The following is a 25530-nucleotide window of genomic DNA, read 5'->3' as shown; positions in this document are numbered from 1 at the left end:
TTTTATTGACACAGCTCTTTCTGGCTACAAGGCAAGGCAAGGCAATTTTATTTGCATAGCGCATTTCTTACATCAAGCAGTTCAATGTGCTTTACAGAGAAAAAAACAACAGTTTAATTTATTGTGAAGAAGTACATGCAAACAATATAATGAAAGTCCTTCAATGAAATTACACATGTACTATAAAAAATAATGGGAGAAAAAGGAACATTTTTTTAAAAAGACCTTCAGTAAGGTCAGACATTTCAGATATGAATCCGACATTAAAATATAAATCCATTAGAATAAATAAAAAGAAGTATAAATCGATTAGAATAAAAATAAAAGAGAAGGAAAACATTAGAAATGTTAATAGTATGTATCACTGAAGAGCTTATCTTTAGTTTTGATTTAAAAATAGAAGTTGTGGCAGCGTGTTTAATTTCTTCTGGCAGTTTGTTCCAAAGTTTAGCTGCATAAACACTGAAGGCTGACTCACCACATTTGGTTTTGGCAGTAGTTTGAACCAGAAGATTTTTGTTTTGAGACCTCAGTGATCTGGCTGGGGTGTGCTGTATGAACATGTCATGTACAGTATATAGTTTGGTCCAATGCCATTTAGTGCTTTAAAAACAAGAAGTAGAGCTTTGAAATCAATTCTATAAATAACTGGAAGCCAGTGTAAGGACCTTGGGATAGGGGTGATGTGCTCACTCATTTTAGTCCTAGTTAGCACCCTAGCAGCACCAGTTGGGGGATTTGTTAACCTCTCAACAGTAGAGAATAGCACACGAGCATTATTTACGGTCCTGTTAATAATAGCCAGCCAGATGCTACCAGGTTGTATGATTGAGTTTGGGATGGGCTGGACATGAGTCGGGGTTGCGGCTGTTAGTGGAGCTGGACTAGGTCAAGCTTTACATACACGCTTATATCCAAAGCGACTTGTGAGTCTCTCCACCTATTGGCTCTGCACTTGCAGTGATGACCACAAGCGTGAAAGTGCATTACGCGTCTGTAGTAGGCTGTAATATAGGCTATTAAGATAGATATTTATTCAAGATCAAAAGAGCGAAGCCGTACAGTCCAAGGACCCTCAGCTCTGGTCCTTCACGCGTGCTCCGTGCTTCAAAGTCCAAGTGACGACCCGCAAGTTCACTTCATCCAACACGGAGTCTTCCGACCTTCCGCGCACTGCGAGCCCGTGGCCGCCTCCTTCGAGCCACAAAACATCTACTGGGGCCTTCATGTCCTTCACCACTGTTTCTAAAAGGGCCTGTCAAAAGACGAAATACTGTAAGCGTATGGAATTGCAAAGATCCATGTGTTACTGTTGCAGACTTGATGAAACAGTCAAGACACAACGGGTTATCCACGGTGATGCATTCGAGCGTTGGGTAATGTTTACCCTGTCACACATGTCGTCCGCGGTGCCCGACACGAACAGCACGGGCATCTCCTCGGGGAGTCCCCGGAGATCCTCACTGCGCTGACGGTGGGCGTGCGTCTGTCCCGGAGGGTGTAAGGGGAACGACAGACAGATGACGCCCGCTACAGCCTCCGCCTCCGCCGCCTCGCTCAGCTGCCGGGCTAGAGCCACCGCAGCCCGGGAGCCCATGGACCTGCCTGTGGACGGTGTGGATTTATGGTGACATAAGTTTTATAAAGGCCAACATGTGTCCATTCATTTAGCATGGTGGAACGCACAGACAAAAGTAGTGTTTTTAAGAGGGCATATGACCTAAGGTCACGTGTTCTCGGTAATAAAACGACATAATAGATGTCAACCAAATAAATGTCTCGCAATGCATCTGTCATGATGACCGAGTAAAGCATCTTTATTCTTCAAGTAGCTGTACTGAACATTAACACATTAAGTAGCATGGAAAGTAAATCACTCTCATGTAAGTATTCCAGATGTGATGGTTTTTGCTTATTTTTTGGTTGAGTAGATTAATTTTGAAATATAATCAAATCATAATCAAATGAGGACAAGGCGGATTTTAGATCTACAAGTTGTTTTTACAATACTGCGGCGACTCCTCCGGGGTCGCGCAGGGGATCCTGGGAATTGGTGTTGTCAGAAGGGGCTTTTGCCGTTAGGTTAAGTGGAGTTAATGGTTTCGGGGTGTTATTTGGTTGTGTGTTGTTGAGTGTTGTTCAATGTTAACATGTGTGTGTATCGTTGCCGCCACCGTCACTGACTATGACATGTTTGTTCGTTGGGTGTGCCGTTTTCCTTATACGTTGTGGGTGTTGAATAAAGGTAGTCTGCAGTCGTGCGGTATATGGGACACAGAGCTACAGTTCACTAAAAGCTGGACTCCGTGTGCTTCTTGGCCGCCGCTACAATACCATAGAGGGTCTGTAGGTCTTAACTTTATTCATCATGCAACAGAGCTGGCGGAACCTTTGCAATATTGAACGGGGACTCAAGAATTTCTTACCTCCAAGGAATATGTGCCTGATGCTGAACTTCTCCAGCGTGTTCATGTATTCCTGGCCAATCAGATGAACGTACAGTTTAAAGTGACAATTAAATCCCCCCCCCCCCCCCCCAACGCTCACACACACACACACACACACACACACACACACACACAGAGTTTAACAAACACACTCTTACCCACACAGCCTTGTAGGCTCTAACTCTGTAGGGCAGGTTTAAACCTTTGCAGGTGAACCGTAGACAAAGCGACCCACTAGACGCCAGGGCCCGGGCGACGGACACCAGGTGTTTGAAGTCCATGTCCCCGCCCGCCCCGTGGGTCAGGACGACCGCCGTGCGCACATCCCCTGCTTGGGTAGGGACGCACAGCACGGCGTCCAGAAGCTTAACACCAAACTGCACCTTAACCTTTTCCTGAGAGATGAGGATACTTGATGAGGATACTTAGGTGGCAACGGTTTTTTGTTGTAAGTATTGAAGGAATTATGACCTAGTCATCAGTTGTTACAATGTAAAGTACCTCACAGAACTTGTCCATCTTCTGTCTTCTTCGTTTGAATTTCGCGGTTAAAATGTAACTAAGCGCGGCTGACATCTAGCGGACAGGAGTGAGGAGTGCGGATTTACAACTTTTTCTTGACATGATCTTACTTTATTATTATGCGTGCGACCAAAAAATGAGATTACAGGCCGTTTTTAAACAAACATAGAAAAAATAGATTTATTATAAAAACATTCGTTTAACATTCATGTCAGAGCAGGAAATTCCAACAATTCACAATTAGGCAAATGAATCCTTTCACAATGCGAATTATTTAATTAATACATACTAATAAAACACATCACTTGGATGATGGATCAATCAGAGTTCATCCTTGACCTGAAAAACAAGCAATCGTTTTAAGAAATTAGGTTTGATCACACACACTTAGAAATTGTTTATTCAATGCAGCTACATATACTTGCACCACTTGTCTATCTGAGTATTGATGCATCTAAATCATGATGCAATGCATTGATCAATATATAAAACCAATAAATGTAAATCAAACAACTGGACATCTCTGATTAGATTCCCAAAGTGAATCCGATAGATTTAAACATACAGAAGTAAATATATAATGAATGCATTGAACCATCCGCTACAGTAGCCTATGCAGGAAATACTTTTTGGACAAGAAGCATTGACTGCCAGCTTTGCGATCAGTTGCTGTGTAGTGGCTCCTTATGGCCATCAGAGGGCGGCAGTGTGCTTTCTCTAGCGCTTCAAAAAAGGACTGAAGCCAGCACAGAAGAACAAAATTCAACGCTAACACTTACAGATCTTCTTTGACAAGCGCATGGGAAAAGGTCATCGCTAGGTTGCTCTACCAGTGTCATTCCACTGCGTACCGTGGGCTCAGAGACCTGGAGCTCAGCATACTTCTGCATGATGAGAATTGGACATAATACAAACTATTCATTTTCATATGGAGATGAATGACATTGTAGCTCATCTTGACACAGAGTCTGATACGATTAAAATGTTCGAGAAAATTATTTGATTAACTTGGAAGAGAAAAGAAGCAGAAAATCTCAATGAAAAATAAAACGCATGTTAAAAATTATTTTAACGTAATGAGTATTATTATCGTTATTATACATTTGAACTGCCAAGCTCAACACACCACAGGGTGAGTATTTTGTACAGTGAATATATGAAGTCCATGAATTGGACCCAGTAGATATAGCGCATTTGATTATGAGCGGAAAGTTGTTGCTGAAGTCTGCATATTCTTTTTCTTTTTTAACAACATCATTGTGTGTGGACTGTACTGATGGAGCCAGGGTTATCCTATGGGGACAGAATTGGCTTCAACCCCCGTCAAGAAGCTATGCTACAGCACACATATATCATGGGGAGTGAAGGCAACGTTAAAAGGGAAAAATATCTCTTACCCCGAATAGCCTCCCGAATAAGGGGCTTGACTGAGCATGCAAAAGTACACTTTTTATTTAATTGGCTAACTTTACTTACCAAGTCAACAAAAGGGTCATGAAAACCTATGCTTACAGCATCACAAACATCTGATTTGACATTTATTTCATAAATATATTATTTTATTTGGCAGTTCAAGGCAATGGAGAAAAATCAAGAGGCACTTCAAGGCCACAGAATTGGCACTATAACTGAAAGGTAGCTCGGCTTTGAGGGAGTCAATGGTTTAATATGGTTCAGTCTAAAATACCTTCAAAGGTTTTTTGTCTGTATACGTGGTGCACCTATGATAATGAAGGAAAGACATACACTTTACCTCAAAGAGTTTGTAGTAGTAGCAAAAAATTCTGTCTCCCATGAGGTTATTGCGGGCAAACTGTTGTCCTGCGATTCCAATGTCCCTCGCCTAGAAGAAAAGAGCAGATACGTCCCTGGGGTTTGTAAAGGTAACCAACACGTCTGAATACTGACCGATGATACCCGCATTAGTCCCATTTACATTATGTGCCATACTACATTAAATAACAAATAGTGTTAAATGCAATGTATAATACAAATATGTATATGCTACACTTTAATAACATGTTTTTTTCTTCATCAACATCAATAGCAAACGTAGCTTGTTATGCTTTTTATACTTTTCCTCCTTGACTGAATTGGTTTGCATCATCATCAGCATGATGCAATCTTTACCTCCTTGCAAAGCATGAAACCAATGAAAACCATCACCTCTTGGTCGTGGTCTTTGGCCCACTGGATCTTCTCCAGCAGGTCTCCCAGGTCCGCCCTCACGGGGATGTAGTGGGTCCAGGGCTTTAGCTCGTTATAGAAGTGCTCGTAGTACCCCGAGTCCAGCTTCATCACCACGCTGTCCCCCGCCAGCAGGTACGGGAGCCGGTACGCCGCCACCGTGCCGTCCACGTTGATCTGGTACTTGTACTGGGGGGGGGGAGAAGAGTGGGTTGAGGACGAGACAGGTTTGATGGGTTCTACTAAAGCTGAACTAGCCATGAAGAATATCGGAAAATATGAAAGGTCCCAGAGAAAGCCATTTCTATGCAAAATATATTTTCACGTTAAAATGGCATCTCAATGCAAAATCACTCCAAAAAACATTTTCATCCTCTCTTTTTATTTAATGGCCGGAGCTAGTTCTGGAGAGACACTCTAGTCGTGTGCCCCCCCAGCGATCAGCCGACAGCTAACGGCGTCCAATCAAACACACGTACACTAATTGACGCGGCCAATTTAAGACTTTCCGTCTCAAAACACACTCTCTGCGAAGTTCGGTGAGCAGAATTTCACCCCCCACCACCCAAGCCTCCAACGGCTTTTGCTCTGTATCGTATGTAACCTATACAATGGCTTGACATATCTGATGTACCCCATGGGGGATTGTATAGTGCTCCCTTTTGTCAAATGTCGGTATTCTGTTTCTTACATCTGTAGGTCATGCTTTAAATCCTACCAGCAGGGAGCACCAGAATAGAGTGCAACCGTACCACTCAACTATATTGTATACCCATTTCATGGAATAAATGGTTAAATCTATGACATTAGTGATTCCTGACAGGATTATTCTCGGGCCGAAAAAATATAATATGTACTTTAACATGCTCTGCTTGACGCTAATGCGCCCATTTGACCAAAGGCACCCAGCATGCCTGGAGCAATAAGTGGGCTTCCTCCCTCCTCACCTTGAAGAAGTCAAAGAAGGACACGTGTTTGACCAGCGGCCCGTAGAGCGCCTCGTCGTGTTTGAAGAAGAAGAAGTTGGTGAAGGCGGCGTCCACCACGTCGGGGTGGGCCCGGGACAGCTTCACCAGCTCCAGGCGCTCCTTGCGGCTGTCCCGGCCGCGCCAGAAGGCCGTGGCATTCTTCTGGTCCCAGGGCACACCGGTGTTGGACTGCACCGACATCATGTCCAGGCTCACCCTACAGCGTGCGGAGAAGGGAACAGGTGGTCATTAGGGGGGGGTCTCAGCGTTGTTAAAGGAGACGTGGAACCAGATGTATCACAGTCGATATTTCACAGTCTTGGACCCTAAAGTTATAGAAGACAGAAGAACCTCTCATCCCACTGCAGAGCGTATTGGAGGGGGGGGGGAAAGAGAGGGATCATGGTTCGGAACCAGCCCCACCGTGGGTTAACCCACTGAAAAGAGTGAAGGTCGAAAAAAGATCACAACGGTAGGGATCTGACCCTTGAGGCGGACACTTTGCAAAGCGTCAAACAACTGCACTAATGCATAGACAAAAGAGCTCCCTAAAATGTCACGTTAATCAGAAAAGACAGTGAATATTCATCAATCCATCCATCCATCCATTGGGAGCGAGCGAGCGAGTGAGTGAGCGAGTGAGTGAGCGAGCGAGTGGCTTGCCTTCCCATGGTCTCTAGGACGGACTCGGTCAGGTCGTAGGTCGGCATGACGATGTCCCAGGTCTGGTTGGAGCCACACCAGGAGAAGATGGGGTGGAGGCGGTCAGAGGCCTGTCTCTTCTCCAGCGGCCAGTCGCCCAGGTTGACAAAGAACTCCACGTCAGGAACACGCACCTGCAGGCAGGCAAGAGGGATGGCTGTTTGTTTACCAGGTACAAAGTGATATCTATTATATATATAATTATATATAAATAGGTAAATAAATACACAATTATTTTTATTATATATACATGTTTTGGCTTTATTATCGAGTCCCATGGGCAAATTGAATACACGACATAACCTCTAATGGAGCTTTACTGTTGTATTCTATTTCTGCTGTGGTCAAACCGTGTCCGCGGTTTTCCATACAAACCCTTATCTGGAGTCAGCAAGCGGACCCATAATACCCCCCTCCTAAGGAGCCGGGGGGACGGCTTGGTAGAAACCGATCAGCTTGAACTGAGCAGTTATCGTTTCCGGGTTACCTCAACAGCTTAAACCACTCAAAAACATCGGCTTCTACCGCACTGCCCGGTGTAATTGACATACTGCTCTGAACCAACACGCACATCTCAGTTTAGTACAGGTGCCAGTGCTAATGGTAATCCTGGCATTATTTGATTAATCTGCATTGCCTTACTCAAATCCATTGTCTGTCTAATTAATACAAAAAGAGACAAACGGATGTCAGGGGTTTTATTCACCAAACCAAACATGATTAGACACGGTTGGTTGCTTAAAGGATGAACTGTTTTGGATGGGTCCACCATACCTTCCTCGTCAGGGACAGGAGGAGTGCATCCATGAAGATCCGGAATCCTACATGCTCTCCCATCGTCTTGATGTAGACCTGAAGAGGACGAGAAACGGCAAATATTCACAATATATTCCTAATAAAAACACAATATGAAATGGACTGGTCCAAAGTGTGGCCAGGTCCATCAGCCAAACTTTTCTTTGGTGAAATGAGTGAAAAGGTCAAACGATACATCCACATGAGCCCTACAGGGTTTCCTAAATGAATGTGCCCTGTGGGAACAATTTGTACAACAAAGGAATATCACAATGATACATTCCCTCATGGTTGCACGAGCTGTACATAAAGGTAGTCCATTACACATGGGACCACAGATCACTGACTACTGACAAATTACCAGTGATCTGCAGGTAACACTAGCGCTGTGCGATCACTGCTCTGGGCGTATTATCATGACAGCGACCTGGATCGACTTCCCCTCGCCTCCACGATTTATGTCTGCTTTACTGCTGACAAACACCTGGCTCCTTCAATGGTCTTCAGACTGCAGCCTGTCTGATACACAGCCGCAGGCAGCCTTCGACTATTCAGCAATCAACGCTCCGCTATTCTGAACACCCACCCATGCCCTTTGGAAGAAACAATCCATGAAAGAATGTGGAAAAAAAATGAAGCGCTAAGCTGTGAAATGTCATCTTTTGTAAGATTGTGAAGGTCTGGGTAAGAAATTGACGTGCCTCATGTTCAATGCAAGAAACCTCGAATTTTAAAGGTCACCCATCTGACTAAAAGCTTGTGAGAAAGGGGGGCTGGGAAAACAAACGTCCTTGCACACCTTTTGTTGCAATCCTTTTAAGTAAAGTTGCCTTAATTCATCACAGTCCTTTGAAATAACCACACTGTCTGTAACATATACCGTTACAGAGGCTGTGGCCGCAGCAGGGTGGAACGTGTTGTAACTAAAGCCCAGAGTCCAGCTACCTTGTTGTCTTTGACCGTGTAGTGGCACAGGCTCTGCCGCTGGCCGAAGCGCTGGGGGATCTCCCGGGCGTTGCGCTCGGGGTCCACCCTGGGGAACGCGGCCAGGTCCAGCTCTATCTGGGGGAAGGAGGCAGGGCAGCGCATGCTGGACTCCCAGGCCCGGCCACTCGGCTGGGGGCAGTCACAGCCCTCGTGGTGCACGGGGCCTGGAGGTAAGAGGAAATATGGACTGAGGTGGGGGTAGTAGTGTTAATATGGACCGAGGTGGGGGTAGTGGTGTTAATATGGACTGAGGTGGGGGTAGTGGTGTTAATATGGACTGAGGTGGGGTTTATGTTTGTGTTTTATAGAAAGGTCAGAACAGCTAGATACATATCTGTATATCATTTTGATTGTAACATTTTCTTTTTGACCATTTTGTGTATTTTTTTGAGGTTCTCAGTTCCAAAGTTTTTTTTGGGAGAGACATGCTGAATAAATACAACATGTTTCAAACTCAAAAATAATCGGTGAATAATCGTGATTTCAATATTGACCAAAATAATCGTGATTATGATTTTTCCCATAATCGAGCAGCCCTAGTGTGTATTCGTGTGTGTGTGTGTGTGTGTGTGTGTGTGTGTGTGTGTCACAAGAGGGTACACATTCAAAGAAGTATTGCTTGAAAACATTTACGCGTTTGTATAAAACCTGCAACCACTGGGTTCAATACATGGTGTGCAAGTACCAACTTCTCTTCTGAGAAAACGGTCATATCCATTATCAATGACATGGCCCAACGCATCTGATTACATATGGCAACAGAGTTAATCAGGGGGGCTGTGACACAGATTTGAACCCCACTCCAAACAGACAATGTTGTTGATGTTCTACCTGGAAGAATGAAGGGAGACTTGGCAACGTGCTTCTCCTTCAGCAGAACCTGGATGTGCAGGTCCGTGTAGCTGGCGTACATCCGGTAACGCACCAGGAACGAGCCGTCCCGTCTGTCCAGGACTTGGATCCATATTCTGGCAAACTGCTCGGTGGAAGACGAGATCTTCACGTCAAAGGTCTTCTCCCCAGGGGACGAGGTGAGGCTGCAGGGAGACGATGGCGAGACGCAAACTTGTTATTCTGATGAGTTGATACCCTCTGCTACTAACATTTTAGAAGTAAGACAATCAAATAATTGTTATCGCCTCGATAAGTGGGTCATTGTCAATGGTAAGGAATGCACCCAGATTATCTTTCCCAGAAAGATTGTAAGGCTAGACGTTGCAGTATTTATTTCCTTATTCTCATTCATTATAACGGCAAAAAAAACTAAGTGAATGTATTTTATGGACTATGCAATTCATATAAAAAGTCAGGTAGTTCAATGTTTATTTAACTTTAATACTAATTTGACTTTAATAAATTGTACATATCAGTAGACTATTAATATGCATTTATATTTATTGTGAGTAATTCATGTGAAGTACTAAATTAGAATGATGAGGTTAGAAGGCTTCATCCATCCACGAAACACACTGTTGACCTTTTGACGGTCAAAAATGTAGAAAAGTTAGTTAATATGGACAGACTTCAACTCTTTTTTTTTTTGCAGAGTTTGCTGTAGCTGAGGTATTTTACATCCCCATTGCCGTGTGCGGTAACGACGCGATACTTCGCTCTACTTACTTCCTCCCAGAGCCGTCCACCGCCTGAATGAAGAAGAAGCGAGCGGGCAGGACGATGTCGGTTTCGAGACCCGGTCCCCAGACCAGAGTATGGGCAGCACTGGGCACGGACCCGGCCGGAGCCTCCGGGGTAGCATACGTTACCAGCCCAAGGCTGCAGCCGAGCAGCAGACACGACAGCAACATGGTGGCCACACGTCAGCCTTCAGACGAGCGGGGATCCGTTATAATGTCAGTATGTGGTCGGCTCTTCCTTACAGCAGACCCGAGGCGACACATATGCCTGACATAACGGGATGAGGATGTCAACACCGCAGAGGATTTGCCTTGTCTCTGGTGGGCTGCTCGCCCTTTTAGCACTCCTGCCGGTGTTGAAAACACCCCGAAACAATGTGTCCCATTCGGCTGACGTCAACGTGGCAGTCTGAGAGCCGGGCTGATTTTTGGTTCCAGATGAGTCCCGCTGTTACATTGTGATCGCTTACCAAAATAAAACTCGATTTCAATATTTGGCCAATTTATAAGAGGCGACTTCGGGCGAGAGCGCCATGAGCGTTATAATGATCGCATTGGCCGCTCCCACAGCGTCTGAAACGAATAGGAAACGAATGAGTGAAGGAGCTCCAAGCGACCCCCTGATTGGACTGAACCCGGAATGGAAAGCTGCGCATTGTTTTATTGAAGCAGCGCTTTTTTTCAGGTTTCTCTAATTCCTCAGATGTCTCAACACGGCTAAGTGCATGGGATAACATGGGGCTGCCAAGTCAGAGACACTTTATGATCATTATTTAAAATGCAACGATAGAGTTCCACTGTGGTGTTATGTAGACCTGCAGAATGAATGGGGATGGGTTTTAGAGCTGTTTCTGTTAATATCAAACCAACATAGCCTATAAACGGGTTATTCATTCCAGTAGTATGATATAGCTTCTCAAATAACACAATAAAGCACGTTTTGGGGATAAATCAAACAAAGCTCTCGATCGTGTACATCAATCAATGTTTATTTAAACTTGATTTTGCATCAACATAGTTCAGATATTTTTTGTCCAGTAATTTCTATTACACTAGTATAATATCAATAAGAACGAAAGGTGGTAGAATCCATTTAAACAAGACAAACTTTGCTGCCATCATTTGATAAAACTAGAGAAATGCTTGGTCAGGAGACAACCCTAGTCCAAGGGACCCAGACAACGCTAGGTTAGCCCAGCTTCAATACCAGCAGTGACGGGTACGACAGTTACAGAGAAAAATACCCTAATTCTCCTTTTTTTCTATTAATGTGTTTTAACTTCTTCTTTCTCTCTCTCTCGCTCTCCCTCTCCCTCTCTCTCTCTCTCTCTCTCTTTACTCCCAGGATTGAGCTGTACAGTTGGTAAAAAAAAACAAAACGAACAATAAAACACCCTGTCTACAGGAACCTATTTTATGTTTCTTAATGTATTCTTTGCCATCGAAAGTCAAAACTGCACTGAACACAAGTTTCATTGACGGTACATGTAGAGAAATATATAAGCTATATTCTCTGTTGTCGTGTTCATAACCACATGTTTATCTGGTCAAAGACAATGGACAATTGCATTTTTTTAAAAACTCCAGTGTCTTGGCTTTTTCTAATTCAATTATGGCTCTATATCACTATGGGGTCTCGTGGGCTTATCTGTGGTTGGCTGTCAATTGGTGTTGCAGGCAGCAAATAGCCTCTTGTGTTTGCACATATGATACTCTCACATATGACGACAGGCCAAACGTGTTTGATATTGAGAACCCTCTGCTTAAAACCTCAGCTCCCGTCTGAATGCACACAGGTAACACCAATACGCCGTCGGCTAATGCGGTTGGCCAGTGATGTTTGGAAACCTATCCATGTACAACACAATTAACAACATGATACGTAACAATGTATCATAAAACACTTTTAGTTATTTTTCTTCTTTAAACATACAAAGCCTTTCTGGAGAGGCGAATATTACCATAGAAAATGGCATCAGGACACGAGAATACCACAAGTCGTCAAGAATATGTCAAAGTCTAAAACAAACAACGGAAAACACATTTGCCTTTATAGACCAAATCAGAGTGAATATCTCACACACGTATTGTACACATTTTCATTAATGACTGACCCATACCTAAACGTCACGATAAAAACAACAACAGATCTTTACGTTCCTTCTGCACCCTGTCCCGTACAAATGCACTCCATATAAGGTCAACTGGGCGTCGTTCATATCATCCGTCTCGTATCAATAAGCAGTAAGATAATCAAGAATCATGAGAAGAAATCATTACAAAACAGTAGGATACCTGCAGTGATACGCTGGTACGTAAAACCTCCAATCCACCGAAGAGCAATAGAAACACTTGTGTTGGGGTGAGAGAAGAGGAGGTTCATTCATGTTTCGATTGCTTTGGCAAAGAAAGTCTGACCTTAGCTCGGCTATTGGGATTCAGCCTCTCTCTCCCTCTCTCTCTCCATCTACCTCTACCTCTCTCTCTCCCTCCCTCTCCCTCCCTCTTTCCTCTGTGATTCGTACGCGTGCCTGCACACGCAAACATTCACGGGAATGGCGTACAGATCTCAAACATACAAAGGCATCAGAAAAATTCAAACCAACAAATGACAACAGCAAATAACGACAATTAAGTAAAAAATAAAAAATATCTAGAACGTCAAAATCAGATCCAGCCCTCGGATTATGATAAAATATTCTCATCGCCGCCATTTCAATGGACTTTATTTGTATTATCGTAAACAAGACTGATCACCCTACCAATACATTAGCTCTTTGTCTGTGTTACAGTAGGGTTGTGGAGGGGTGGGTGCTAATCCCGGATCAAGTTTTGAATTCTTCTTTTTTTTATATGGCACATGAATAGTACAATTGCTGTATCAATATAACACACACTGCCCCGGCCCTCAATTAATGTCTCAACTCTCAGTCACCACCACAACATTTCCAATGGCCTTCGCTATCATAATCTCATCATAGTCTTTTGATTGTAGTTTGGGAAGGGTACTATTATTTGGTGATGCTCTCATTAATTAGCAGCAGCAAAAACAAGGAAATCAGTATGACAGTGAAGATAAGTAATTGGTAAGTGTCAGCATTAGACGCTGTGAGTCCATCCATAGAGAAACCACTGCTATATATGCTTTAATATTGTGTTAGGTGTTAATATCAAGTGTTAATAATGAATATCGATGTGGAATTCTTGAAACCAAATTTAAAAAAACATTAAATGAGAACACAAATTTTGGCTTAATAGCAATGCAGGTATACATTTCCCTTTTTATATATAGACTATTTTTTCCTCAATATTTCAAAAAATATATAAAGTTTCTCATAGTTTCTCTCATTGGCTTATATTATTAAAGAAAAGTGTAATTTCCGTACCTCCTTCTGTTTTAAAGTAGCATGCTGCTTTTGAATATGGCAGTTTTTTGTATTTTTTTAGTAGTCATCCACTTTTTTTGTTTGTATGTTTTTGTTTTCATGCATTTTTTGTTGTTGGTTTCTTAACTTGAGAGTATCTACACACAGAGGACCAGGAGCCTCCTCAGTTCACACACACAGACATACACACAGACACACACACACACACACACACACACACACACACACACACACACTAGGACGTCCACTTCCTCAGGGCCCCCTGGTGAGACTGTGCTCTAGTCGTGGTGCTCCTTCCTGTCACAACGCGTCTAGACAAGTGCCTGACCCGTCCCGCCTCTTCAACAATGTGCCAACAGCTGCTCAACCAAAAGCCTCCTGAGAGAGAGAGAGCCCCGTTTCTCAAGGCAGGAGTCCCCTCTTCTTCGTAGCGCCTTCGTCTCCTCCCACCGTCTATCTCTCTCTCTTAATCCCACTCTCTCTCTCTCTCTCTCTCTCTCGCTCATAATGCAGAGTGAAAGTCCGTGTCGTGGGCGAGGGGGCCGGTGTCCGCACCCCGTCCCACCATTAGAACTGGTACCACTTCTTGTCCTTACACTTCAGCATCAGCTGCAGACGGGGGGGGGGGGGGGGAGGAAACCGTGGAAGACAGGGTGGTTAGAGAGCACAAGCAAAGCAGGGACGGCTGTCACCGCAGAGGAAACCACTCAGCCGGCTCTGCGTTCACCCCACAACACGTCGCTTCTGTTTGGGCTACTGATAAGAGGAGCGATCTCGAAATAGAAACTTAAAAAAAAAAAAGGGTTACCAGCTGTTCCAACGGAAGACGGGACAGTTGGCCCGACATCACTCTCAAGGCATACTTAAGATACTCAAAAATTAAATGCTTAAAAAAATTGTTGCAGTTTTGCCTTCACAATGATTTAGAGAAATTTGCAACGAATAATGTCTGTATATGCTACCGCGGGCACTGGCGTAGGCGTATTGAGTGTTTCTTCTTTGTACTGACAACATATTCAAGAAGTGGGCGATGGCCCACTTCATCTTTGTCTCACACCTCCTAATGGAATACCACCCCGGTACTCCCAGGGGTGCTGTTGAGTCAAATTCCCTTTCCAAAAGGCTGTCGTGAGGTAACAGTTAACAGGTAACAGTAACCTCATGCTTCTGTTTTGGTAGATAACATTTTTAGACTAAAGACACAACAGTTGATTCTAAGTGCTGTCATGCATATGTCATTTCATGCAATATTAAACAGACCCCCCCCCCCCCCCCATTTTTTATGTTACGGATCTGAAAGTAACTTGAGCTAACTGGTAAGCTTGCTATAGAGAAATGAGACTAAACTAGACTAGAGATAAGACTTAAACCTGCAAAAATGAACTAAATTGTGAGTGCCCATATACATTAACAACAAGTTAATCGAACGGATAACCCCCTTGAGATCTAAAATCTCATTTTTATTATATTTTATGGGAGGGGGTGACCCTCGTGAACGGCCCATCACCGCCACGCAACTCATTTACAGTTACATTCAGGGCATTTAGCAGCGCTTTTTAGCAGCGATTTGTCATAAGAAAGTGAAAAAGACAAGCACCTCGTGGGCGTGCTTTGAGAACGTCTCGGCGCTGGTCATCATGAGGGCGGTGCGGTCCTCCAGCTCGCCCAGCCGCTGGCCCCTCTCGTCCAGGGCGATGCGCGCCCGCGCCAGGTCCCCCACCACCCCGCCGGCCGCCGCCTTCATGCCCTCCATGCCCACCTGGCCCGGGATGTGCTGGGCCAGGCTCCGCGAGGCCTTGCCCGCTGACGCCTCGCCGACTAGCGGAGACGGGGAGACGCGTCAGTGGTCAGCTCGCCAAAGAACGACTTGATATGAGGCAGTTTAGGATCGTGGTGCATGAGCCTCGGCGTGTTATTAACAGTGGAGATGAGGGGACAGGAGAATGCTATGATTGAGTTGTTTTGTAATGTTACAACATTATACCACAGCATTAATATATACTTGATGCTGATTGGTCAATGATGTTCCAAGGTTGTGCATTATCCTTCAATATTGGGACACTTTTGCGTTTTAAACAGATACGAGTCAATTCCCTTCGAGTCCAAAATTAAAAAACAACAGACTACAACTATCGACCAGATGTTTCCTTGACAACGCAAAAAAACTATATTTTGAAATTGTATTGATTAATTTGATCAAAAAACAATGATGCAATTAATTAAGTAACAAACATGTCATCATTGTTGGTAACTTTTACATTAGCTGAATAAACCATTCGGGGCATAACCACCTGCGGCGTTCATTATTTTCCAATAACCGGACACCCCATCGGGGTTGAGTCCTCACCTGATCCATTAGAAAAGGCCTTTGGATAAATCAAGCTGGCGTGATTGCGGCCCATGTGGAGTGGATGATGGATTTAAAATGGAGAGGACCCACTGGGCTTCACGGAAGGTAGAGAAGGGCAGTAAAATACAAGGATGAACATGACTGTGTTATCTGTGTGAAGCGCTAAAGTGGTGACCTACAGAGCTCCTCTCGGTCAAGGTTCTGGGCATTCCCTCCAAAGAAGCCCTTAAGGAAGCCTCGGTTCTGGACCTCGGGCGTCTCTATGGGTGTGAACAGCTCTCCCAGCATCTCCTGTATCGACCGAGAAACAAGCACACGGTGTGTCAATACTATTCTAGTCCCTTTAATCCACACACAGGTGGACGTTTGGGTCGTCTGAGGTTGAACTCCACGCTGGACTTATGGATTTATGTTTTGTTATTGATGTTTCAATTCTTTAGCCTCATAGCATAATTGCCTAAGTCATATTTTAAGGTTCTTCTAATATTTAGCGTCAAAAATGCCTAAGTTAAATGGATAACATAGGCAGATAGTCATTATGGAACTTTAAAAAAGCACTCTGATTGGCTTGGGATATAGCCAATGAGGCACATTGAATCAGCAGCGTTAGGAGAGTAAAGTAAGGTTACATATCACGATTTGGCCAAAATATGACTTAGGCATTTATGCTATGAGGCTGATTTGCTTGTTACTTCAGGCATATTCTTTTTCTACGGAGTCCCTTAAGGGAGCTGCATTGAAAAAAAAATAGGGAGATATATGTTATGTGAGAAAGGAATACACAGTGAGAAAAAATCATGACTTGGATAAAAAAAATGCAGGGTGAAAAAAAAAAGACTAGCCGGTGAAAATAAAGAAAGGCAGTGTGAAATAAGTAGAAATTCAGTCTGACAAAAACAAATCAATAGGGGGGAAAAAGCAAAACCTTCAGGCGAAATTTTTTAATGTTTTTAATAAAATGTTATAAAAGATATGTGCCTGAAAAACTTTTTAAAAAACTTTTCTCCAATAAACAAAAGAACAACAGAGCAACATGAAGCGATTCATTGTGTTCTACTTGAGTTTGGCCAGAAAATATCGACAAATAAAGTCAGTGTTAGGCTCTAGACATGGTTTTCAAATAAGTGAAAGACATATTAAGAGGGTTATCTCGATGGGAATATGCTAAGCATGTTGTAAGTTCTGGGAATTACTTAGTTCGGAGGAACTCTAAAAGGTCTTCCTTTGTCCTTCTAGGACGGAAGCTGTTCACGATAGCTAGCTGGCTAATCGTTAGCTACATGTCATGTGTAAAATAACACAACATTCTAACAATGCAGTTGAATTTTCTTTCTTCTATGCAAGGTCCCTTAGGGGCCCGTATTATTGGGATGGCAGTATAGGGCCTTTTTGGGGTGCAATATGTGTAATAACTACATGGGCCTAAAGGTGGCAGCATAGTTTCATCAAAAAGGAAAATCTCCTGTTCAACTTACTCAGGCTCTTTTTCTTGAAACTTGAAGTGCAATGAATTGCACACACACCCACCGGCCGACCCACCTACACAGCTACACAGCCACAAACACCCACCTGCAGGTTTTCACACATGTCCTGGCTGAAGGTGATTCTCTGGACCTCGGTGGGGGAGCTGAGATAGAGCGCCTGCCCGCCGTTGGTGAAGCAGAAGGTTCTGGCGATGCGCATGTCGGTCATCGGCAGGTAGTTGACGTCCATCAGCGGTCTCAGACTGGGTAAACTGTGGGGGGAGCCGCACACCATGATACAGAACAAGACGGAGGGGGGGGGGGGGGGGCAGAACGGAGACGCATGAGACAAAAGGCAGAAGAGGTTTTGACATGCACGACACAGGCCTCTGCACACTCACTGAACGCAAACGAAGAGCGGTTTCGAAAGACAGCGCACTCCAACTCTAATAACTCCTAAAAAAGACACAGAAACACGAGCCCCAATCAAAGAGAAACCACTAGAGTTTGAAATCAAATTCTCTGTGTATGAATATGAATATGAATATCGAATTAACTCTTATTATCATCTACCATTTGGGTAAACAAGCCATACAATTGAAGAGTCACTCGGCACTAATATGAAGCCTTCAGGGATCAAACACTATTAGTTGAATATAGCAAGGGACATCGCATGGTACAATTTCAGCAATCAGAAAGAGCAATGCAATAACACATGCTTCACCAGAGATGGCGCTGTCCCCTGGGGTTTTTACTAATTGGTTGCGAAATTAATCTAAGCTTTTATTAGCCTAGCGTTATCTAAGTCTTACCACTTTAATGGGAAAGCCCATTGCGGTTCAGACACACATTAAAGTAAGTAAGCGTAAGGGAGGAGACTTCCTTTCAACCACAGAATGGCGGCGGGCCACCTGAGAGGCGATCACACCGGCGGTGTTGGCGGGCGGTAAAGTGTGAAGCGCCCCGCGGACTTTTCAGTCGAAGCCTGGACAAAAGCACAGCTGCGTGCTGTGCCTTTTTAACATCACAAAACAACCTCCAAGAATCTCGACACCTGAACCCACGACCGCTCTTTTGCTCAAGTGGATTTGTTTGCTACCTGGCGTGCCGAACAGCCGAAAATTCAGCAAGAATAAAAAATAACTCAGCTCCCGTTGATAACACCCCCAACATGGCCACCGACCCAGCCGTGTGAGAGCACTGATCGACAGGGCGTAACAAACAGGGTGTGATCGGGGCCTCACCTGAGCGTCATGACGTGGCCGTTGGCGCAGAAGCAGGCCAGGCAGACGCTGTTGAACGCGGTCACCACGTCGGCGCGCAGCACGAAGGACGACTCGGTGATGTTGTGCACGAAAAGGCACGCCTGGGACGGCATGAGCAGCACTTTGGCCTGGCGCTCGGAGCACACCACGGCCAGGTGGCCCTCGGCGCAGCCGTCCTGCGACGACCACGGGGAGAAGTTGATCAGCTTGCGCCGCCGGGGCCGGTCTGGGTCTTCGGGGCCGTTGGGGTCCCGCCACACTTCGTGGGGGCCCGGGATGATGGCCCCGGCCAGGTCCAGGAAGGCCAGGCGCAGGATGGAGCCCTTCATCATCAGGACGGCCCCTGGGGGACATTAGAGGGGGCGGGGGGGACGTGTTTAGCGCAAGCTGAACTGAAGAGAGCAAAAGCCCCCCCCCCGTCCATCATGTGCTCCTTCTACAGAGGCGCCATCGAGAGCATCCTGACCAGCTGTATGACTGTGTGGTATGGGAGCTGCACTGCTTCGTCGTTTGTCCCACTCCCCTCCCTCCTGAACATCTACGGAACCCGCCTCATTCATAAAGCAACCAGCATTGTGGGTGACGCCAGCACCCCTCACACAGCCTCTCTGCCATCTGGGAGACGGTACCACCAGACTGGTAAACAGCTTCTTCCACCAGGCTGTCAGGGGGCTGAACTCTCGCCCCTCTCTCCCTTCCCGAAACCCCCTCCCCTTCATTAACTTTTTTAACTTCATTTTTATCCATACTGTTTTGTTTTGCCTTACCTTTGCACTTTTCAGAATAATTTTGCACAATTTAGAATTTATTTATTGTACATTTTACCAAATGTTATCCTTTTCTCCCCATTGCACCATGGGTCTGAGTCAAACACAATTGAGATTCCTCTGTTTGTCTGGCACATATTTTGGAATCAACAATAAAGCTGACTTTGACTTTGAGTTTAGGACTTGTGCGGAAAGGCCCGGAAGGAAAAGGGGTTTTGCTTCCTTTTTTAGTGCGAGGACGTAGGAGGGAATTTTGTATCTTTTATCCGAAACTCCAAATCCCAACTGATGTTTTAAATGTCAGTTGAAATAAATTAATTTAATTAATACGTTCCTTAAAAGGAATTATGTGAAAAATAGTCTGCCAGGCTGGTCCCAGATGCAGAAAACAGATGGAGTGTATCGTTATCCACCGGGAGCAGGTTAATGGCTCGCTGCATACTTTCTTCCAACCCCCCCCCCCCCCCCCCCCCCCCCCCCTCTCTGTGTATGCATCTTAAACTATAACAACTCTCTCGCACCCCTGGTCGAAATACCTGGCTGACACCAACCAAGGTATTCAGGAGTATTCGCCTCTGGAACTCTCTCCCACGGTCCATCCGTACTACAGAGTCTCTCCCCACCTTTAAAACCCCCATCGGAACTGGGATAGGCCGACTGGCCTATCCCAGTTCATTCCACCCACCAGCCGACCTAATGAATATGTTGTTTATTCTTTAAATGTGTTTGCTTGAACTATACTTGCCTGTAATTAATTACATTTGCCTGTCTTAACTGTAAGGCGACCTGGAGAGCTTTCGAAAGGCGCCCCGAAATAAAATGTATTATTATTATTATTGTTTTTGGACGGAGGGACGGGAGTGGGAGCGCCCACGTGGCGAGAGAAGTGGGGTTGGGTGGGGTTGGGTGGGGTTGGGGCTCACCGCCGGGGCCGATGGTGACGGGCTCCTCCGTCCTCTCCTCCTCCTCGGGGGGCACGGACATGGGGATGAGGAGCACCACCCCCAGGCTGGTGCCCACCCACAGGCACGGGGTGGGCTGGGCGTCGCCCTTGCGGCCGTACGACTCGCCGAACTGCAGCGTGGTCACCGCCTCTTTGGTCTCCCGGTCGATGCTGGACACGCTGGAGCTGCGGGAGCGGCTGAAGGAGTTCTCCCTGCTCTCGGCTACTGGACGACGGACAGGCGGCCCGGCCAATCAGGGAGAGGGAGGGAGAGAGAGGCGGGGCGGGGAGAGCGATCCAATCGCAGAGAGGATTGGGAAGGACAGGTGAACGGAAATGGGGGCGTGGGGTGAAAGTAGTGGGAAAGGGGGAGGGAGATGCATTATGGGGAATGAATGATGGGAATGTGGGAAATTTGGAATTAAAGAAGGATGGATGGACAGATGATAAGGGTGAAACAAAAAGAAAAAAGAGAGAAATACATTCTGAAGAAAATATTGGGTTTTCTATTGTGTGCCAATCTTTGAGGCGAATGGAACAAGCTCCTGAGCAGACACACTCATTTCTCTTTAAAACAAGGTCATAGCTATTATAGTAATAGTCTGTTGTAATAATAATAATCAGTGTACTCAATCAAGACTTACTCCTGAAAGTCCCATGTGTGAATTGATTAGAGTATTTAACAGTTAATTTCTCCTCACTGGTTCTTACCTATAACTGTAAAAATAATATAACATAACATCCTACCTACATACAATTTTACACACGTACACACAGTAATGGGCACACATGAACACAACGCACACACACACACACGTGCGTTCAGTAAACACGAAAAAACAAAGACTACTTTGACCTCTTGTGATTGCTACCCATTTATGTGCCCCCAAACCATTACATATTTATGCTTTTCCATCATAAAAGTATTTCGGTATTGCCCAAGTATGATTCCATATTCTAAATAATTCATGTGTTCTCTTTCACTGGCTTACACTACACAGACTGCAGACCCTATCAAACAGAAGCTCCTGATGCAAAGTGTCCAAATTCATTGAAGCTTACTTGCTAAGGACTCCTATTATAATGACAATATTATAACGATGATAGCATAACTGACATTTGAAACACATAATACTTGTCACTTTATAAATACGCTCCATCTGTGTAGAAATAAGTGAATCCTCAACACAATGAGTGTGCACTATCCTACAACAGTGAAGCCCTTGGATCCCATCTCCAAACAGAGCAGCAGCACATGGGGCTGGCATGGAGGGGGGGGGGGGGAATGAAACAACCCCCATGCTGAGAGAGTCTGCTCCGCTTCCTCCCGGCCTCTCCGGGACATGAAGTCCTTTTTTTTCATTTCAGGAAGATTTCTTTTTTATCTTTCATTCCTTTGTGTGTGTTATGCTTACAGGAGGATCGACAGGACGTACGGACTGACTGACGGACGGACTGTCTGACGGACGTACGGAATGGACGGTGGAACGGACGCAAAGACTGCGGCGTTCGGTGGGCCTGCCCCCCCCCCCCCCCCCCCCCCTTCTCCTTACCTTTCTCGCTCCAGCAGTAGGCGGAGGGCGAGTGGTGCTCGTCGTGGGAGTACATACTGACGCCGTGCAACTGTTGGAGCATGGCCCTCCTGGACGTATAACCTACTGGTCGCCCACGGGAACACGACACGACCCCCAACCCACCCACCGACCGAACAACCACGACGGGACACCCACCCCACCCAGACAGCCAGGGGACAGAAGAGACGGACGGACGGACGGACGGACGGACGGACGGACGGAGATACGGGACAGTGACAGAGAGAGAGACAGACAGAGGGACAGAAAGAGGGGAAAAGACGAAACAGAGCAAAGGACAGACTGGTTAGAATATGGCAGAGAGAGAGAGAGAGAGAAAGAGAGAGAGAGGAGAGAGAGAGAGAGAGGGAGAGAGAGAGAAAGAGAGAGAGAAAGAGAGAGAGAGAGAAAGAGAGAGTCAGAGAGAGAGAGAGAGAGAGAGAGAGAGAGCGAGAGAGACAGAGAGAGAGAGACAGAGAGGTAGAGAAAGGGAGAGAGAGAGAGAGAGAGAAAGAGTCAGAGAGTCAGAGAGACAGAGAGAGAGAGAGGTCAGAATATCCTACCATAAAACGTTTCTCAAAACAATCTGTTTTCATCCCAACATTGCTATCTGTACAAGACGAGCAGCACCTTCTAATCCTAGACAGTTTTGGGTTGTGAAAGTGATTGATGCGTTTCACAGCCGAGCGCGTTCCAGCGTGTCAGACTCTGGGCCAATATGAACACGGCCGAGGGTGAAAACATTTCTTTGTGTTTTGATGTTTTTTTTAGCCTGTGTCGCGTCATGGCAACTCAATTTATCGTACCCTGCTGTGTGTATTTGTGTGTGTGTGGATGTGTGTGTGTGTGTGCTTGTGTGTGTGTGTGTGTGTGTGTGTGTGTGTGTGTGTGTGTGTGTGTGTGGGGGGGGGTTGGTGGCTGGGTGGTTGGGTGTGCGTGTGCGTGCGTGCGTGTGTGTGTGTGTGGTTGAATGGATGTGTGAGACTGCCCCTGGGGTGCTGAGCTAATGAAAGTCATGCACAGCGGGCACACTTGACAGGGGGCAGGGGGTCTCTCTGGTGACCCGGTCAGAGGGCTCGGAGGCAGCACCAGACATACCTCAAGAACCACACATACATGCACACGCACACACACACACACACACACAGACCTACAGACCTGCGGCAACACTAGACACAGACAGATGCTACAAACATATCATATATATATATATATATAAAATCCAGAGGCAATTAATGGAAGCCAATCAAGTTGAAGGGTTTGAATATTTAATGGCTGTTGGCTCAGGAGCCTCGCCTAGTTGAGAAGGTGCGTGTGTGTGTGTGTGTGTGTGCATGTTTGAGTGTATGTGTGTAAATGTGTGCTTGTTAGTGTGTCTGTGTGTGCATGTAAGTGTGTGTGTGTGTGTCTGTGTGTATGTGTGTGCGTGTGTGTGTGTATGCATGTTAGTGTGTGTGCGTGTGTATGTGTGTGTGTGTGTGTGTGTGTATGCATGTTAGTGTGTGTGTGTGTGTGTGTTGACGTGGCGGCCGCGTCCCCCTGCCCTTTCCTTCCAGGCGGCTGTGCCCGGCGTGCGCTCATTAGCCCTCGCGCGCGGCTGTTGACCTTTAATTATGCCTGTGACCCCGCTGGTGCATCGCCGTGGCGATGCAGCCCCAGCCACCGGCACGGCAGGGTGTCAAAGATAAGGTGGGGGGGGGGGGGCGGGGGGGTCTGCACGCCTCGAGCGACTGGGGATAAACACTCGCGTTGCATTGTGGGTCTGCCCTCATGCAACCATCCCATAATAAGCGCAGACATGTCGTTTCCCTGGATGGAGGTCGTTATTGAGGAGGCTGGGGGCCTTCGAGGGCGGGCTTCTTTTTGTTTTAAGTCATTTATTTGAGAATAACATTTGAATTGATTGTTGGTGTAATATGTCAGCCAGGCCCCTAGGTTGAGTCTTTAAAGCTGTGCTGCACACAGACGCCTCTATATTTGTAACTTAATTTCACGCCCATCTTCGCCGGAGTGTCTGGTTGTTTTTATAAACATCCTCCGAAGAGCGGAGTGCGCAACAGTCGGATCCACACCTCGAATGGGGGGGATGTCTGGTCGATTATGTAGCGGCGAACCCGGCAGAAGACTTGGCTTCTTGTAATGGGATGCAGCCCGCCCTTTGGCTGCAGGTCACTGCCATATAATGAGCTGGCTGAAGAAAGCAATGTGAATCCAATCACCAGATTAGTGTGAAAGTGTTGTCTGCCTCGTAGCGACTGGATGGCTTGGCCTGTTGGAATCAGCGGCTCCGAGAATAGGATTCTGTGGTGGTTGATTCTGTATATATTTATTCTGACCTCACTTTTTTAAAGCGTCTTTATTTCTACTTTGTATTTGTTGGAAGAATATATGCTTGGTTTTTTCAGCAATTTAGAACTATAATGATTGACTAATACTGGTTTATGAAACCTGTGTCCTGTAGGGTTTCACTCTAACCCTACGCCTTACCCTAACCCCTATGCTAATGCTATATAATAATGTATAAACTAATGTTGATTAATGAATGATTAATGTGCCCCTCTTGTCAATTATTAATAAGTGTATATGTACCCGTTATTTAGCCTCAAGTGGTAACACTTTACAATGACGTTCAGTCAATGAGCTAATGACAGTCAGTTAAAGATTCCTTCATCATTAACTAAAGGCTTATAAATGACTTGATTATGAAGTGAAAACCAATATTGTTGTTGCTGATGTTGTTATGATGGGGGGCTGGGCGTCTTTAGTATAAGGCTCAAGAATAGTTGCACCTGCGGCACAACAAATCAGAGCACATCATCATCATCATCGTCCATGCGATCATCAGGTGCACCGCAAAAGGCATTAACTTAAGGGACCTTCTTGTCTCTCCCTGGCTATAATCGTCAGCATTACACCATCATCACATCCCTGTTGTGTCAGCCCTCATCCCTCATGACCTTCTCTCTCTCTCTGAAGTAAAAGCACCTCCGCCAACCAGTCATTAGAACACAATGGCAGCCAGCAGGGCCCAATCCCTCCAAATGGGGGGGGATGCATTAAGCCACGTCTAGTGGTCCATTAGAGAGAGAGAGCCCCTCCTCTCAGCGGTCGGTGTCTGGCAGTGGACAGTGGCGTGCCGACGTCAGTGGTGTGGTGTAAGGATAGAAAGACCGCCAGCCATCGTTGGCCACGGCATGGGGGACGGTGGTTGTGTGTTTTGACCAATCATCGGAGCCTCTCCCCATCGGGGCCGCCCGTTCTGCCGTGCCAGGGGAAGCTAGTGCCTGACAATCTGGGGCTGTCTTCGTTTAATTTGGGGCAGGCGACGTCTTCGCGAAGGAGCAGGGGTCTCCACGAAGGATTGTGTCTCAGTCGGGGGACGGAACGAAATGTCCCCGAATAATAGCGGCGTCGGGAGGGTGTGTGTGTCGTCCGCTGCCTGGTGGTGTGGCGAGAGTGAAAATGCATTTCATTACAGGGAGCCGGGCGCGAGGCCAGGATGGAACGCTACAGTGTCATGGCGGTGCTGCTTAGGTTTACGCC

General features: G+C 45.8%; 3 protein-coding genes across 3 annotated transcripts in view; all 3 read right to left on the bottom strand.

Annotated features, from left to right (window-relative positions):
• Positions 1-163: 163 nt before the first annotated feature.
• tex30 (testis expressed 30) lies at positions 164-2966 on the bottom strand (the record flags this gene model as incomplete). The annotated part of the gene is made up of 5 exons (XM_079733842.1): positions 164-1255; positions 1388-1605; positions 2427-2478; positions 2606-2842; positions 2949-2966. 5 exons carry the CDS (start codon positions 2964-2966, stop codon positions 1076-1078), a joined length of 705 nt encoding a protein of 234 aa, XP_079589968.1. The 3' UTR covers positions 164-1075.
• Positions 2967-3177: 211 nt separating this feature from the next.
• On the bottom strand, positions 3178-10816 carry poglut2 (protein O-glucosyltransferase 2). The gene is made up of 10 exons (XM_079731158.1): positions 10229-10816; positions 9440-9645; positions 8567-8772; positions 7601-7678; positions 6788-6960; positions 6104-6341; positions 5136-5345; positions 4723-4812; positions 3749-3853; positions 3178-3308 (listed from the first exon to the last, which is right to left on the bottom strand). The coding sequence occupies exons 1-10, from the start codon at positions 10411-10413 to the stop codon at positions 3291-3293; spliced, it is 1509 nt and encodes a 502-aa protein (XP_079587284.1). The 5' UTR covers positions 10414-10816; the 3' UTR covers positions 3178-3290.
• Positions 10817-14195: 3379 nt separating this feature from the next.
• stxbp5l (syntaxin binding protein 5L) overlaps positions 14196-25530 on the bottom strand; it is a gene marked incomplete at both ends in the record, with an annotated part of 119606 nt that continues 108271 nt past the window's right edge. The window contains 7 exons of the mRNA XM_079733322.1: positions 14196-14237; positions 15226-15446; positions 16158-16269; positions 17548-17713; positions 18686-19049; positions 20397-20642; positions 21970-22074. Coding sequence (XP_079589448.1) covers positions 14196-14237; positions 15226-15446; positions 16158-16269; positions 17548-17713; positions 18686-19049; positions 20397-20642; positions 21970-22074 — 1256 coding nt within the window. The remainder of the gene's footprint in view (positions 14238-15225; positions 15447-16157; positions 16270-17547; positions 17714-18685; positions 19050-20396; positions 20643-21969; positions 22075-25530) is intronic.

This window comes from Pollachius pollachius, assembly GCF_949987615.1.
Source record: "Pollachius pollachius genome assembly, chromosome: 3".
NCBI classification, from domain to species: domain Eukaryota; kingdom Metazoa; phylum Chordata; class Actinopteri; order Gadiformes; family Gadidae; genus Pollachius; species Pollachius pollachius.
The sequence above is the reverse complement of the archived record's forward strand: the minus strand, read 5'-3'. Positions and strand labels throughout refer to the sequence as shown.